The 17178-nt window shown below is 45.9% G+C and overlaps 1 protein-coding gene across 2 annotated transcripts in view; it reads left to right on the top strand.

Moving 5' to 3' along the window:
* Positions 1-17178, top strand: part of MTR (5-methyltetrahydrofolate-homocysteine methyltransferase) — a 105535-nt gene that overhangs the window by 81331 nt on the left and 7026 nt on the right. For both annotated transcript variants that reach the window (XM_047759699.1, XM_047759698.1), the window contains exons 23-30: positions 59-126; positions 706-826; positions 6763-6844; positions 8330-8428; positions 9457-9532; positions 12342-12497; positions 13831-14027; positions 16953-17153. In XM_047759699.1, the coding sequence (XP_047615655.1) occupies positions 59-126; positions 706-826; positions 6763-6844; positions 8330-8428; positions 9457-9532; positions 12342-12497; positions 13831-14027; positions 16953-17153 (1000 nt within the window). The remainder of the gene's footprint in view (positions 1-58; positions 127-705; positions 827-6762; positions 6845-8329; positions 8429-9456; positions 9533-12341; positions 12498-13830; positions 14028-16952; positions 17154-17178) is intronic.

Below are 17178 nucleotides of genomic sequence, written 5' to 3'. Positions count from 1 at the left end.
TAGCCTTGTCTCTAATGGTTCTCATTAATTTTTCTCCCATCTCATTTCTGCGCTCTAGAGTTATTGATTTAGGAGTCATGACTCCCTGTGATAAGATACTGAAAGCCGCCCTCGACCACAAAGCAGGTACTGTGTAGCCGAGCTCCTGGACACCTCAGTGAACGTGGTCCCCCAGTGTCTGTTGGAGGGCGGTACCGCCCCAGCCCACATGGCTGGGGGACTGCAGACACTTAAGTCCTGCCTGGGGGCTGAGGGATGAGTAGGTAACTAGAAAGCTCCTTTACAGCCTTGAGGAATGGAATGGGGACAGGCTTCTTGTAAGGAAACAGTTTGTATTAGGTTTTTTTTTTTTTTTTTTTTTGCCCTCTCGCATGCTCTCTCTCTGTGTACTTGCTTTTATGTTTCTTCAGACATTGACACATCCGTCTGGGAAATCATAAATGGTATATTATGTTGCATAGTTTCCTGAAACCTTGGCAAGCATATTATTGCAACTTATAAGTCGAAAATCACATTTGCTCCTGAAAGCAAACAATAAATTAAAAACTCCATGTTGGAAAAGAAGTCTCAGAATTAGAAGTTCAGAACTGATATTCTGTCTTGGGGTCTTTATTACAGAGTTTTGAAAATGAGTTTTCATACTTTTCTTCTTTTGCTCTTATCCTCCTTCTCACTGTCCTTTTTTTTTCCTTTTAAAAATAATAGATATAATTGGCCTGTCAGGGCTTATCACTCCCTCCCTGGATGAGATGATTTTTGTTGCCAAGGAAATGGAGAGGTTGGCTATAAAGATCCCGCTGTTGATTGGAGGCGCGACCACTTCCAGGTGAGTTGGGCCAGTGAGCTTTGTGCTTCACTGAAATGTTTGAAAACATTGATACAACCATTTTTTTTTTAATGCCAGTGTTTGAAAACAGTGATACAACCATTTTTTTTTTAAATGGCTCTTTTCCTGTGGTACCTTGGCTCCTTATTATATAAACACCTGAACTTTCCAGTCTTCACATGGACAAAAGCCAGAATCACTGGGGCTCAGGCTGCAGGAGGCTCCTTGGTCATCTCCCACCCCCTGCCTGTTCAGGCTTCCTTGACCTTGCAGTCTTCTTCCTCAATGCTCTCACTTCCCTGTCAGCTCCTGGGATTCTCATGAACACTTAGCCCCAGCCCCACTGAAATCAAACTGAGTGGAAAAGCTGTGGGTTTTGGCACAAAGACATCACTCCATTTATAATGTGAATGTACCATTTTCATGAGTAGTCACAGTGTCCTATGTCACGTATCTGCTAATTGCTTTTCATATTCGAAGGGACTTCAGTAATATGGCTCTGGTTGCTCATGTTAGAAACCTGGGTTTGCTTTTCCATGGAGGACTTACCCACTCGGTATGTGGCAGATTCTTCTCCAGGGATATGACCAGTCATTGATACTTGGGGTTTCAGTGAGCATGGAGTTGGGTAATGGAAGATTGCAGTGTGAATGTTCATTAGCTTAGTAAAGAAAATGGTAAGAGAATCTACAGATGATTGTCGGAGTGAAAGACCTTTTAAAATCATGGTTGTAAAATAGGATAAATAAATATTTCAGTGAGCAGATGTAGTGAATGAAATGCATTATGAATTATATGTGATGCTAGTTTCCAAATAAGAACCATTTTGTATAGACACTTAGAAGGTCAGTATCAGGAAACCACATGTTGCTACTTGTGCAAATTGGAACATTACCAGTAGTTAATTTTGTAACTCTTACCAAGTGAGAGCCACCAGATTAAAGGTGGCTCTTAGAAGTTAATCAGAAGTAACATGACTAGCCTGTCATGATACATCATTGGGAAAATTAGTGATAAATGACTCTTCACAGTTATAACCTGGTATACCAAGTTAAAGGTAATCAGATCAGAAATCACCCCTAGTCTTCATGCTATTGCAGAGTATCTCTTCTTGCCATCTCGGAAACTGGGATTGTGTTCCTCCCCGGAGACAGAAATCTGGGTCCTATGACTTCCCAAGGTTTTTTTTAAACTCTCTGATGTTTTGTTTCTCGATGAGCATTTCCAGTTCTGTTCTCTTCCATGCTTGTTGCAGTTTCTGAAAAATTTCTTGGAAAATAAAAGCCAGTAATGGTGCATCCAGGTGACCATCCCCTGGAGCAGCCCTTGAAAACGGGTTCTCACGAAGCCTTCTCTAACATCAGTGTAAGATTCTGCCTCCCATCGAAAGTAGTGGCCGTGGGTGAGCTCTCAGATCTGGAGCTGGCTTCATCGAGCCCCCTTATTAAAGTGAGCACTTGCTGAAGTGGAACAGTCAGACAGAAAAGTACACAAATGACAGACAGATTGATGGGTTTTTACGGAAATGAAGCCATCTATGTAATTATTCCCAGATGAAGAAATACTAACGTTAATGACCGTCTAGGATTCCCCACCTAGTCATCCTTTTCAGTAAAAGTAACTACCGCTCAGTTTTCTATCACCATAGTTTGGTTTTGCCTGCATTTCAACTCTGTATAAGTGGGATCCTACTGTGTGTATTCTTCTGTGTCTAGCTCAACATTATGTCTTTTAGGCATAAAGACATAATTGCTACAGTAGTTTTTTTTTTTTTTTCAATTTTGGTATATATCGCGTCATATTATGCCCTTTGGCTTATCCATTCATGCTACTGTTGGTGGACATTTGGGTTTTTCCAATTTTGGGGATATCACACCGAATGCTGCTATGTATGTATTTCGTCCCTGAAGAAGACTTGCTGGATCCCAGGATACACCTGTGGTTGTCTGTGTTAGATACTTCAGGGTCATTTTCCAAGGTGATTGGATTAATTCACACTCACCCTGGTAGTTATAAGAGTTTCAGTTATTCCACACCCTTCCCAATTTTACCCACTTTAATGTGCATGTAAAAATACCTTGATATGGTTCTCATTTGTATTTCTCTGCTGCTAATGGTGTTGAGTACCTTTTCATGTATATATTGACTATTTGCATATGCTTTTTAAATCTGGTATTTTAAAATTTGGTTTCTACCTTTTTTCTTCTTAATTAGTATGCATTCTTTATTAATATTGAATACAAACTCTTTGTTGGAAATATATATTACAAATAGATTCTTCCAGTGTGGTCTTCCTTTTGCTATTTTAGTTAGATTTTGAGTAACAAAAGTTCTTAATTTTCATGAAGCCTGATTTATCCATCTCTTCCTTTATGGTTAGTGCCTTTTGCCTTTGTATAAGAAGCCGTCTGTGCTAGGAAAGGCAACTTTGCTAGAAGGCATTCAGTAGTTTGAATGTCTCAGAAGCCCTCTGAGGACCCTTACCGACCTCCTGCGAGACCTAGCAAGGGCTCAGCAGGGGCCTGGCTCTCTCCTCTGCTAACTGTTTTTGAGCAGATGGAGGTGCGGGACCTCTAAACTTTCATGAAAGCAGATCTCTGAGGGGAAGAACAGCATGGCTCTTCCAGACCTCAGGGGCCTGCAGTAGGCGGCATGATAGGATTAGAACTGTACCCCTGAGACACTTGAAATGAGTCTTAAGAATGGATCCTTGTAGAGGCTGAAAGGTTTATACAGACTTGGGATCAAAGATGGGTAGAAATGTCCTTGGAGTGTCCCTTTTTAGCCTGTAGCTGTAGGAGAATAGAGAACTGAATAGCCTCCAGTCTGTAACACGGATAGTTTCATATCAGAAACTAGAAATGACTTTCATGGAAACCTGACCCTGTTAGCTCCATAACTTCTCAGGGGCACAGATCTGGCAGTTAGCGCTCAGTTTTTAACTGGTTTAAAGCCAGTAACTGCAAAATGTCTTTTTCAACTATCTTTTGTGGAATGTAACTTGGAGAATTCAACAGGAAGTCATGTTGCTCAAAGGGAGAGGCAATTTTCAAAGGTTTTTTTTTTTTTTTTTAAATTGCTGTGAAGTAAAGGGTTGAATCACACAACTGATAGTGTTTTCCTCTGTCTAGGATTTCAAGGAAGGAATGTTACATCCTAATCTCACTTACCATTCCATCTTAATTTTCTGTCTTTACTTTTCATCTTTCATCTTTCTCGTCAGATGTTAAGTTTTGGTCATACTTCATTTATGTAAAATACTTTAGTTCTGTGATAGGGTATGACATAAAGTAAGCGCTTGGGGTCCCTGTCCTTTTACAGAGTGTTAATAAAGACCTTCTAGGAGTTAGCACTGTCATGCCCGTTTGGCAAGTATGAGAGGTGACTAATTAAATCCTAAGTGTTGATGGATGGCTCAGCAGAGATGGATTTGGGATTCAGCCTCAGTGCTTAGCCCTTTGCTCTTGATCTGTAGGAAGGGGAGGAGAAGTTCCAATGTTTTTTATCTTTTCAGATTCAGAAAGAGGTCTCCTTCCAGCTGGAAAAGTTCATGTAGATGGAAGCTTAGAAAAAAGTAGAATCAACATCAGCTTACTTCGTAAGGAAACCGGAAGCCCTCTCAGTGGCTATGCAAGCTCACTTTTCATGCCTGTGCTTATCTAGCCTGGATAGTTTTTATGTTGGAAGACAGCACTTTGCTTTTATTGGTTTTATTTATTTTTTTGTCTTTTTGCCTTTTCTAGGGCCATTCCCACAGAATATGGAGGTTCCCAGGCTAGGGGTCTAATTGGAGCTGTAGCCACTGGCCTATGCCAGAGCCACAGCAACGTAGGATCTGAGCTGCGTCTACGACCTACACCACAGCTCACAGCAATGCCAGATCCTTAACCCACTGAGCAAGGCCATGGATTGAACCCACAACCTCATGGTTCCTAGTCAGATTTGTTAACCACTGCACCACAATAGGAGCTCCTGGTTTTATTTTTTTAAATAGTGAAATTTTCCATTTCTTTTCAGTGCCCTTTACCAGAAGATCATCAAAGAAAGAATGGCCAGAATTATACTGAGAACTCTTGGATGCTTAATATTACTTATGTTGAGAGAAAAAAAAATTAATTTTACTAGATCTGTTTTATTTTATTTTATGTTATTATTATTTTTTTATGGCCACACCCATGACATATGAAGTTACTGGGCCAGGGATTAAATCTGAGCCACAGCTGTGACGTGTGCTATAGCTGCGGCAATACCAGATCTTAACCTGCTGTGCCACAGCAGGAACTCCTACTGGCTCTCTTTTTAAGAAAAAAAAAAAAAATGTCATTGAAGTCACATCAGGCTTAAAATACTGTTTCTTGGGGGAACTTTATGCAGAAAAATCCTGAGGTCTGTTTGTTTGTCAAGGAGCTGACTTCTGAGGAAGAGGAGGCACACAGACATAGTCTGACATGTGTTCTGTTTTGAACCTGGAAGCAACTTCTTTATAACTTTTCCTGCTGTTTGAAAATCTTCTCCCCTCATGGAATACCCTAGATATCTTCACATCTTTACTTCCCAAGCACACAGAAGGCACAAACTAGGCCCCGAGGAGGCAGTGAACTTGCTGGCTGTTCCCCCTGCTGGCCTCCACCCCAGCCCCCAGCCCCAAGGGTGTTTCCTGCACTGAAGGGTCTCGGCCTGACTTCCATCTGACAGCTCAGTGCCGGTGCCCTATCGCTTCAGTCCTTTGCTTCCTGGTTATGTACAGAAATACACTTTTTTTTTTTGCCTTTTCTTGGGCCGCTCCCATGGCATATGGAGGTTCCCAGGCTAGGGGTCGAATCAGAGCTGTAGCTGCCAGTCTACGCCAGAGCCACAGCAACGCGGGATCCGAGCCACGTCTGCAACCTACACCACAGCTCATGACAACGCTGGATCCTTAACCCACTGAGCAAGGCCAGGGATCGAACCCGCAACCTCATGGTTCCTCGTCGGATTCGTTAACCACTGCACCATGATGGGAACTCCCAGAAATATGTTTAGAAAAGGGACAGTGAAATATTAGAGGTCTTGTCTGTCTCATTATGAATGAGGTTTTAGAGCCTTCTCTTAAGAGCCTGTTTAATATGCAGACTCACAAATAATGCATCTTTAATATCCTCTTGGATTTAAAAAGTAACCTCAGTAATACACACTTAGTAGGACATGGCAAACAACTCAAAGAAATGAAAGTAAAACCTAGTCTCTCCCTTCCCACCTTCAGCCCATTTCTAATCTCCAGGTAACCTGTGGTGATACTTTGCTGTCTGTCTCTCTGTGTTTTTCTTAAATATACAGATACGCGGATGTTCCTAGGTAAGGGATTGAACCCAAGCCGCAGCAGTGACAATGCCAGATACTCACCCATTGCACCACCAAGAAACTCCCTCTCTATGTTACTTGGTGTTGACTTTATTTAGGGTCCGGGGTTTCTTCCTGCATGTTAAGGTAGTCGCGGGATCAAGGAATGTCAGTATCTCCCAGGGACAGGGGGCAGCAGTTGGGGAGTGGTGTCCTGGGTCCCCTCCCCGTGTCTCGTTCTCCAGGGACCCTGACTGCAAAGTATAGTCACCCCCGCTGCTTGGCTCCTCTTGTTCAGACAGGCTGCCAGGAGTGCAAGGTGGCCCACCTGACCCTATTGTCAGATAGCTGAGGACACTGTCTCTCTTACTTTATCACAGGCTTCTTCGTAGCCTGGGTCAAAAATCCAAGTCTTTTCCTCTTGGCTTCCCTGTCTTAGGGTGGGGAGAAGGTCGTTCTTGTTTTACAAGGGATATTCAAGTGCAATATTTCGTACCTTGAAATCTTTCTCTGGAGAGCATTGTAGAAACACATCATCTCTAATAGTTCTGAACAAGAGTTATGTAGGAACTGTCAGCACTGATGGATTTGTTTTTCTTCCTGACCCTTCTTTGCAGAACCCACACAGCAGTTAAAATAGCTCCAAGATACAGTGCGCCTGTAATCCATGTCCTGGACGCGTCCAAGAGCGTGGTGGTGGTGAGTGTGGGGCTTCACGTCTGTTGTCAAGAGAAAATGAAGACAGCGTTAAAAGTTAGGGTGTTGCCCAGATCTTGTATTAAAAAAAAGTGTTAGAATATCCTGTGAAGGGATCACTGCAAGTGTCTGTGTTGCTGAAAGAAGGGTAGAGGAGTGTGTCCTTTGCTTTCAGAAACCGCACCCCCTCTTCCTGCGACAGTGGAGGTGCTGGGCTGAGTATCAGAGCAGTGGTGCCACGACACTTTGACCTTGACACCAACCTGGAGAGAGATTCCTGCCATTTATAAATATTCACAAAGAGGAACATGCAGTTTCTTAGTTCCATGCCAGAGCTAAAAGGAATGTAGAATTTTTTTTTAAATGACCCATTTCTGGGTAGGAAAATGTTTAACCTGCAATGGGCCAGTTGACCCTACCCATGGACAGAAAAAATATTCACAGACACAGGTTGCAAACACAGTAATAGCTTCTTTTTCTTTGCATGTGGTAAGCAAGTGGGTTTTCCTGCTTTTCTGTCATTGAAGCCTAACATCCTCTCTCATAACGTGTTTCATTATTTTCATTGAATAATAGGGTATAAAAGCTGGTGGGAATCTGAGTGACCACGTGGTCTGGTAGTTTTCCAAGTTTCTTTTGCACAGAAATCTGGTGTGCAGGTGATGTCTTACCTGGAAACTCAGCGTAGTACAAATGAGAGTGGCCCCTCCCCCACCCCATCCCCCTCCAGGTTCTCATCAGAAGAGCAGTTGAACACCATTGCTCTAGACCAGCCTTCACACCTGCAGGTGGGGAAGGTTACTGAGGACTCACAGAACTCAGAAAAGCTGTTAAACTCACAATCACAGTTTGTCACCATGAAAGGATACAGATTAAAATAGAGTAGAATCTAGAAAAGGCCAGGCACCACTTCCAGGTGTTTCTCCCCATGGGGGTTGTACCGACAGTGCTTCATTCTCCCCGTGATGGTCCGAGACAGCATGTGCAGAGCATGGTGACGAGGCAAGCTCGCCTGAGCTCTGGTGTCCTGAGCTTTTGTTGGAAGTCAGTCCTGTAGGCAGGGCGTGCTCACCTGTCTGACCTTTGTTGCTCCTTCTTTGACCCCTCCAGAGGTCATACGGGGCATAAGCCAAGTCTCCCCATCAGTCACGTTGTTAGCATAAGCTCTCTGGGGGGGCCCAAGGCCCCAGGTACACAAAGGTACTCTTTATTCAGCAGGATGTTGTGAAGGCCAGAGCCTCCCTCTCAGGAGCTGTGGGGGGCTGATCCTTTCTTTAGAATGTGCAAGATTGAAACATCCCAGGCCTACTAAGTGAACCCTTGACTGTGTGCCCAGGCAGGAATTAGCAGAGCTGATGGAGGGAGAGGAAATGATGTTAACGAGGGAAAGCTTCCCGAAGGAGGGGACCCCAGGACTGAGCAGTATTACCCATGCTTTATCTTCCTTCATGGCTCTGTGGTTATTGAACTTTGGTCTTGCATTTTCAGTGTTCTCAGCTATTAGATGAGAATCTGAAAGATGAATACTTTGAGGAGATCATGGAAGAATATGAAGATATTAGACAGGACCATTATGAGTCTCTTAAGGTAAGCGACAAAAATGGGTCCCCGCTTGTTTGGGTAATGAAACAATCCTACAGTTTTTAATGTGACTTCTTCACTTAGAGGAGGGTAAAGTTTGGGATTATTTTAGAGAAGTTCTGTTTTTCTAGTTTAGATGCGTGTTCTTCAGTGTCTAAGTTCCCTATAATTTGGGGTTATATTAAATTATATTTATTCCACCAAACATTTATTGAGTAAGCAGTAGGTGTTGGGTGCTCTGGTGGTTACCGGAGGAGTGATGAGGATGAATAAAACATGAGCTCCTACCCAGCAGGGAGACAGGCACGGAGACAGCATCCTGAAATGACTCCCACACATCCTTGTTTTCTGGAGGAAATCATGGAAGAAAATGAAGACATTAGACAAAACCATTGTAAGCCTCTCTCCCCAGCTGCCAAACACTCACTGTGCAGAGTGGTGTTTCAAGAACCGCCCCTCTCTAGAGAGGCTTCAGGGAATCCATGGAGACTAGGCATGATTACTCTGTGGAGGTCACTGAACATTTCTTCCTGGTTCTTGCTTGATGGGCTTTGAAGGGATGGGGAGCATTTCAGAGGTGGCCAGGTAAGGGAGAGGTGTCAACAGACAGTGCGAAGGAGACATGTTTCTGAGGCACTGGTTGGCTTTCCTCTCCTTAGTTTGCCCATAGCTGCCTGTTTGTTGGTTCTGCTCTCTGGTCCTCAGGGTGGTGGGTGGCCCACCAGTTAACCCCAGCCTCAGGTAAGATACAGGCAGCGCCCACTCCATCGCATGCTTATGTCATGGTTAAGGCTGCAGGTCACCTTGCATTTGCGTATCAGCAGTTAATGGATATTTATTGCATCTTTTCTCTCTCTCGGTCTGGTACTGAGGTAAGGCCACATTGGATGTAAAAGAGCTTTTTAGGATGTGATTTTTCATTAATAAAAACTTTTTTTTGCAAAATTTATTTACAGGCTTTCTTAGACATACTTTCATAGTAGCATCTGAAAAGCTAAGAGTGTCTGACTGAAAAACTTCTCTTTTTTTTACAGGAAAGAAGATACTTAACCTTGAAGCAAGCAAGAGAAAAAGGTTTCCATATTGACTGGCTGTCAGAGCCTCACCCAGGTCTGTGTGGCTGTTGGTTAGAGAAAGGTTGCATGGGACAACTGTGAGCTGTGGAGATGCTTGCATTTATGTGGCTGCACAACCAGGCAGCTAGAAACTCTTAATTCTGTTCAGTAGTGATGAATGACAATAATGACTGACTATAATAGTCAATAGGTACCATTTATAGAGAAGCGAACACTTTTCTGAGATTGACCCACAGCAGCTCTGAGTCCTTAACAGAACCTGTAATGAATGTGCTATTACCCCCACTTTAATTTGCAGGTAATAACTTGAAAGGTTACTAACATTCTGTCTATGATCTGCCTTCTAAAGTCATATTCCTGCCTCCATGCTGTGCCTGAGTGGGCCTCCTTCAGCCCGAAGCAAGTTCTAGAGACCTGCCTGGGTGGCACTGTCACATGTTGGCCTGGGCCCCAAGTGGGCCCAAGTGCAGACAGGGAATGTCTCAAATTAAAAATGCCTGTGTGATGCACAGGCTTTAAAACATCGCAGCGAATCAGGACCTCCTATTTGTCCACTCCCTTTCATTCTCTCTCACATGTTTCCCTTTTTTGGTTCCTTCCCCTTCTTATTTCTAGCCAGCTTTCTTGCCTTACAAATGTGTTCACGAAGGAATGGAATGTGTAAGATGTCTTGACAGGCTCAGAGAGGCCTGCGATACGAATGCAAAACTGAGACATGATGAACAGGGCTTAGATTAATTGAATCTGTATTTAAAAGGTACTAACTCAAATCCGCTTTCATAACTCACGACATCCATGTTCTGTGCATGTTCAGCAGAGTGGGGAAGGATTAAATTGTTAAATGTAGGTGTGCTGAGTTCCAGGTTCGGTCCCGTGGAGTTCAGTGGGGTTTAACGGGAAGAATGAAGATGGGAAGTCAGGAGACCCGGCTCAGAATCCCTCAGTGACCTTGAGCATCTCACTTCCATGTTTGACTGTTTCTAGTCTGTAAAAAAGGGGGTACTTTTTGGAAATGTGAGGGTGAGAATCAATAACATATAAAACCCTTTGAGAAATACACATGGCCGTACCAGTCCAAACTTTTATTTTCTCTTTACCTTCCACTATGAAATTGGAAAAAATACCACAAGGGAAAGTCCATTTTAACCAAGTTAGACATCCAAACTACATCTCAGTGGCAATAGTCCCCTGAAGGCCCTCAGCACCTGGCGGCAGTGGTGACACTTTTCACGTGGCTGTTGAACAGCCAGGCAGGGCCCCACAAGGCTCTGGACCTTGAGACACAGCCCACAGGCTTGCTTTTGAGACCAGGTGTGTCTTAGTATAGTTGTAGGTCACCAATAAAGGGAGAAGGAAGGGTTCCTCTCTCTAGGTCTTTGGTGGTGCAAACCTCAAACAATCTCAAACTCTGAAAGACAGGCTTATTCGAGAATAACACCCTTCGGTGGCCCCGAAGCAGAGCATTTCTCCCTGCCTTTCCAGGGGGATATCTGTAGTTTCTTTTCTTTTCTTTCCTCCTCTTTTCTTTTTTTTTTTTTTCTTTTTAGGGGTGCACCTGCAGCATATGGAAGTTCCCAGGTCGAATCAGAGCTGCCGTCCTACACCACAGCCATAGCAACAGCAGATCCTGCAACCTGCACCACAGCTCATGGCAACACTGGATCCTTAACCCACTGAATGAAGACAGGGACTGACTCCACATCCTCATGGATACCAGTCAAGTTCGTTGCCGCTGAGCCACGATGGGAACTCCTGTAGTTTCTTTGTAATTACCAAACACATCAGCAGAGTAGAATATTTACAAAGAAGAGATTGTCCGTATGATAAAAAGATGACCAGGAACACATGGAAAAGGGATACTGTGAACTGTATGAGAAGCTGGAGATTTCCAGGCCGCATTAAGAAGCAGCTCGTACTTTTCTTTTCCTGTCCCTTCGCCTCGCACTTCTACTGCCTAATGAGAGAATAATCTAGAGACTTCTGTGTTCTCCCTGAGCATCCAAGAGGGTGGGTTAGTGTAAGTTCCTGGGTCCCTGTTTGCAGATCAGGAAACTGAGGACCTGAGGGTCGAGAAACAGGCAGAGGAGTGGTCACCTCTGACTCTGGCCTGACCCACTCAGTTTTGGTGGTGCCTGGGGGGCAGTATTCCTGCTTCTGGTGCCCCCAGGAAGCCTATCACCACCTTTTGTCTCTGAAGTCTTCACCATAATTTAACTTAGGACCACGAGGAGGTGTAAAGAAGGGTGTATTGAACAACCAGGCGTCCCCACCAGCCCTTAAGGAATAACCTCCTGCCCACTGAACAAAGACTGTGCATAGGTAGTGCTGACTCCCTGTGAGCCTGTCCCCCTGCAGGACCCTGAACTTGATGCCTCATTTCCATGCATTTCCTTTGACTTTATGTTCCTGTGTCTCAGTAGGCAATATAGATTATTGATTCGTTTTTTTAAACTTTGTGTACATGGCTTATTATATGTGTCTTTCTCCAGTGCTCTTTATTTTGGTACTGTCTTCCTTGGTATAAGTGAATGAGCCCAAGTCTGTCTGTTCTCTCGGATGGGGGTGGAAGTGGGGGCAGGGCTGGAGGAAGGGGGAAGGATGGAGGAAGAGTCTCCAAGGGCAGGCGGTGCAGGCAGTCAGCTGCCTGGGAAGAACAGCATTATTTCAGACGTGCTGCAGGATGACTCCTTCTCCAGGATAATTTCAAGTTCCCCTCTTTGTAAAACAACTCCTACAGGTGACAGGAAGGAGGCCGAGCCTGGGAACCTGCAGAGTGACAAGGAGCAGCCAGGAAGGCCTCTGGGAGGAAGCACCGTGTTGACATCTGTGCTTCTCTCCCGTAGTGAAGCCCACGTTTCTTGGGACTCTGGTCTTTGAAGACTACGACCTGCAGAAGCTGGTGGACTACATTGACTGGAAGCCTTTCTTTGACGTCTGGCAGCTTCGGGGCAAATACCCGAATCGAGGGTTTCCCAAGATATTTAACGACAAAACCATTGGTTAGTTCAGTCGTCCTTCTGTCCTGCTCTGATGCTCCTGACAAGGTCTTGTGCTTGAGAGTAGGTGGTGAGCAGCAGGTCTGGGTGATGCAAGATATAGTTTATTGACGTAGGACGTTGTTTAGCTGCCCAGCTTAGATGCTTTTAAACTGCTGGGTTGGTCCTTGTTTCACTGACTAAATTTGGCATTTCGCTGATCCCTTCTTTAATAAGTGTTTACTGACATCGGCTACATGCTGGGCACTGGCGATAAGCTAAGGCACCGTAATCCTTGCCCCGTGGTACCGCTGGTGGGTGCAGCAGACAGCGGAGGGTGTTTCCCACACAGCAGGCCAAGCTTGTGCCTCAGACCCAAGCCCGGGCTCCTGCAGACACAGGAAGATGGGCTAGACCCTGGACTGGGAGTCAGCGGAGGCTTCCTGGAGGAGGTGGTGTTGGAACTGCTCTTTGCAGATAAAGTGGGAGTTACTGAGGCGAGGACTGGGAACGGGAGGTGGTGATGAAGAAAAGGACATTCCACTCCAAGGGGACCTGTGAGAAGGCGCAGACACGCGTGCTAATTTGGGGAAGGGCAAGGATTCCATTGTGCCTGGTGGGGGAGGGGGATTTGGGATGACAGGCTCCTCCGTAGATAAACAGCCAGCCCCACTTCTCCCTTCCAGCCCTGCCCTCAGAGACATGGGGTGCAAACGCTGAGCCCTTCAGAGCACAGAAGGAGGTGCAGGGTGGACCATAGATGTGTGGGATGAGGCCTGTGGAGAGCCTGAGAAGCCGGCCCTCTGCCGCTCCCTGGAGGGGCCTCTGGGGTTCATGTTAGGATGCTGGCAGGGGTGCAGCCATAGGAAAGGGGTTCTATTGTCACCTGCTCCCAAGTAGGCACAGTGAGCAGGACAGTGGCCCACGTGAAGCCGGCCAAGCCAGGCCTTGACAGAAAGCACTGAAGGCCCGCCTGCCAGGACCCTGGGCTGGGGGCTGCACTTCATTCTCCAGGCTTTCGCATGTCCCAGGGGTCACCGCCAGGTCAGGGAGTTGTCTGTGCATGGAAGGATTGGCCTGCTTTGTCTCATTCTGTCTGACACTGCCATGGGGAGCAGAGATTTGGCTCTCTGCCTCGTGTTAAATGGAAAATGTAAGTGGCTTGAGTTGACAAAGCAGACTGTGAACCCCTCAGCTTCTGCACCTGAGGTTGTGCTAATGACAGACATTGATTTAAAGTGTGTGAGGGGAAAATAGAAAAAATGATTGAGTGCGGAGTAGTGGTTTTAAAAGAAGCATTCTCTACTGATTATTATTGGCATCTCTAAGTGAATTCTTAACAATATTTTCCTAATAGGTGAAGAGGCCAAAAAAGTCTATGATGATGCCCAAAGTATGCTGCAAGAGCTGATCAGTCAGAAGAAGCTCCAGGCCAGGGGTGTGGTTGGGTTCTGGCCGGCTCAAAGCGTCCAGGACGACATTCACCTGTATGCGGAGGGCACAGAACCCCAGGCTGCGGAGCCCATAGCCACCTTTTATGGGCTCAGGCAACAGGTACCCAGGGCGTGTTGACAGCAGACACATTGCTCAACTTTTTGGTTTAAGCAGTGAAAATATGTAAATGAAAATGACCTAAGTCTGAGCCTTGTGTAAGCATAGCTCTGCCCAGTCTTGTCCCAAATCCCTGTCACAGTCCTGAGCTGGAGGCTTTCGTGACAGCAAGAGGGGCCCAGCGGGGCTTTAGAGCTTCTTCTTGGCAGGTTGACAGGTAGAGGAGAAACACTGCTGCTGGAGTTCCCATTGTGGCTCAGTGGGTTGGGAACCTGACTAACACCCATGGGGATACGTGTTTGATCCCTGGCCTCACTCAGTGGGTTAAGGATCCAGCATTGTTGTGAGCTGTGGTGTAGGTCTCAGACATATCTCGGATCCCGTTTGGCTGTGGCTGTGGCTGTGGCTGTCAGCTCTATCTCCGATTCGACCCCTAGCCTGGGAAAAATTTAAAAAAAGAACCACTGCTGCTCCTCGGGAGGTCACCACAGGTGGACATTTGCTGGCTCTAGAACACTGGTTTGTGTGCAGGACTGTTGTTGACATAGGCTGGTAGCTCCCTTTCTGGGGAAGACAGGCAGAAAAGACATTCACTAAGTGGCTCCCAGGGACTAGCTGCTTAGTAGGGCGCTTGATGAACCATCTTGTTTAATTTCCACGTAGCCTTAGTCAGGCGGTTTATGTTTCCCCTCTGCAGAGGAGTCATGAAGGCTGGTGGAGAGGGCGCCACGTTCCACAGCTCCCAGGGGAGGAACCTGTCCACACCCAATGGCTATTCCTTCAGGGCCCTGGCTTCTCCCATGTCATAGAACAGGCTCTTCTCCACGCAGTTCGTTCTTCTGTGCCCGCACTTTTAAAAATGCAAATTCATAAGCATGTCCCTTCAGCTGCTGTTCAGAATGAGCTCTCCTATTCAAGAACTTCGAGAACTCACCAGTCATTATTAAAAGATGGTAGTAAATTCTTGCAAGCTGTTTCTATCATTTCAGTCATTGAAAATTGATAGTATTGCTTTTAATCATAACCACTTTGCAATTCATAATGATATTTTAACTGTAACAACATCTGAGGGAATCCTTAAACTTGGGATATTACACTGGGGCAGCTACAACATTGCTCTGTGCACCCATCCTCATTCTGTGTCCCCAGGCCCTGTATACCTTCACTCCCTGCACCCAGGCCCTGTACACCCTCACTCTGTGCACCCGGGCCCTGTACACCCTCACTCCCTGCACCCGGGCCCTGTACACCCTCACTCCCTGCACCCGGGCCCTGTACACCCTCACTCCCTGCACCCGGGCCCTGTACACCCTCACTCCCTGCACCCGGGCTCTGTACACCCTCACTCTGTGCACTCATATTCAACACAGCATGCTAGGGGATTCTAATGTTAAGTTCTAGGCCCTCCTCACTAGGGAATTGGTGACTTTTCTTTTAGAGAAATAACTAAGGTCAGAAACCTCTGCCCTGGCCTGATTTTCCATCCTTCAAGTCCTTTGTCCTCTTAACACCCAGCACCATTCTTGTCCAGACAGTCTCTGATGAACTGTATTTGGGCATTTACTATGACTCCTCAAGGTACGTGTATTACCTCCCCAGATATTTCTAAGGCTCTCTTCCAGTACACTCTGGAAATTCTGGCTGCAGCAGCTTACTGCTCTGGGAGTTCTATTCTGAGTGGCTCTGAGCACTGTCTCCTTTGCAGTGCTACGGGACTCTGTGACCTATTTCCTTGTGGTGTCTGGAAGCTTTGTGTCTCCCTGTGGTTTTTATTAGCCAAGAACAGCTGATGGACCAAGTACCACTGGAAGGCCATGCCTCCCTGCGTAGCTGGCCCTGAGCTCTGTGACACTTCCACATACCTTGATTAAATACCTTCTCACCTGCAGCCACTTAACCATTTTCTGCCCAGTGTCAATTAGATTGACTTGTTTCCAGAGCTGGCAGTCACATAACCATGAAACTTCTGGGTTGGCCACTCGTGGATTAATTGATCAGTTCCAAGCAGTGCCATGTAGTAGTTAAGAGAATTGCTTATGGATCAGACCCATGGGCCTGCCACTGTCTGACCTTGAACCAGCTCCTCAAGCTCTCACTGTGTTGGGTTTCCTGTTTGTCAGGCAGAGCTGATGGTATCACTTACTTTGCAAGGTTGTTGAGAAGATCGAATTAGTCAATTGGTTACAAAGCACCAATACTAGTGCCTGACGTGGTAAGCACTCAGTAAATATTAATTTTTTACTATTTACTACCTTCTCAGCACATATGTATTGATTGTGAAATGTGTATAAGACCTTATTTTTCAGCTTAGCAGCAGGGAAGAGTCAGTCATCAGCTGAAAATGGCAAGTGGGTGAGGGTAGCCACATGCCCTGAGGAGGGGTCCCTAAGCAGATCGGCTGGATTCTTCGTGTGTCCTTAGCCACCTCCAGACTCACCACCTGGGGCGGGCAGCTCGTGGCCCCGTGTTGCTGACTTTGGCCATTTGTTGAACTGCTTCTGTCAATGCAAAATAGGGGCTCATAAACTTAGCAGACCCCTTTGAACATAACTCTAGGATTTAATGTTGACTTTGAAATGAAAACACTTTTAGAGAAAAAAAAATTGTTATGTGAATATTTATGGTTCCAGTTCCCGTAAGCATTCAGTAAATGGTCATTGTGTGAATGAGCGAGTTAGCTGGTTTCTTGACTGTGTATGTCTCGTCGGATCTTTCTGAAAGTCTCATTCAATGTGTTTATGCAACACGTATTTACCAAACACTTACTGTATATCAAGCACCCATCTAAGTACTGGGGATGTAACAGTGAACAAGAAGATAGCCCCATTTGAAGCTTGTCTTCATTGGAAGATGCTAGATGGCTGTCCCCCCCACATTGGCGCCCTGTCCATGCTAATGGCCTGCTCCACCCACTCCTTGCATTTCAAGGCCGAGAAGGACTCTGCCAGCACAGACCCCTACCTCTGCCTCTCGGACTTCATCGCCCCTCTGCACTCGGGCGTCCCCGACTACCTGGGCCTGTTCGCCGTCGCCTGCTTCGGGGTGGAGGAGCTGAGCAAGGCCTATGAGGCAGAGTGTGACGATTACAGCATCATCATGGTCAAGGCGCTGGGGGACCGGCTGGCCGAGGTAGAGCATGATGCCCTGCAGACAG

The sequence above is a fragment of the Phacochoerus africanus genome, chromosome 15 (assembly GCF_016906955.1).
Source record: "Phacochoerus africanus isolate WHEZ1 chromosome 15, ROS_Pafr_v1, whole genome shotgun sequence".
Taxonomy (NCBI): Eukaryota; Metazoa; Chordata; class Mammalia; order Artiodactyla; family Suidae; genus Phacochoerus; species Phacochoerus africanus.
Note: the sequence above shows the minus strand (reverse complement) of the source record. Positions and strands in the feature narration are given on the sequence as shown.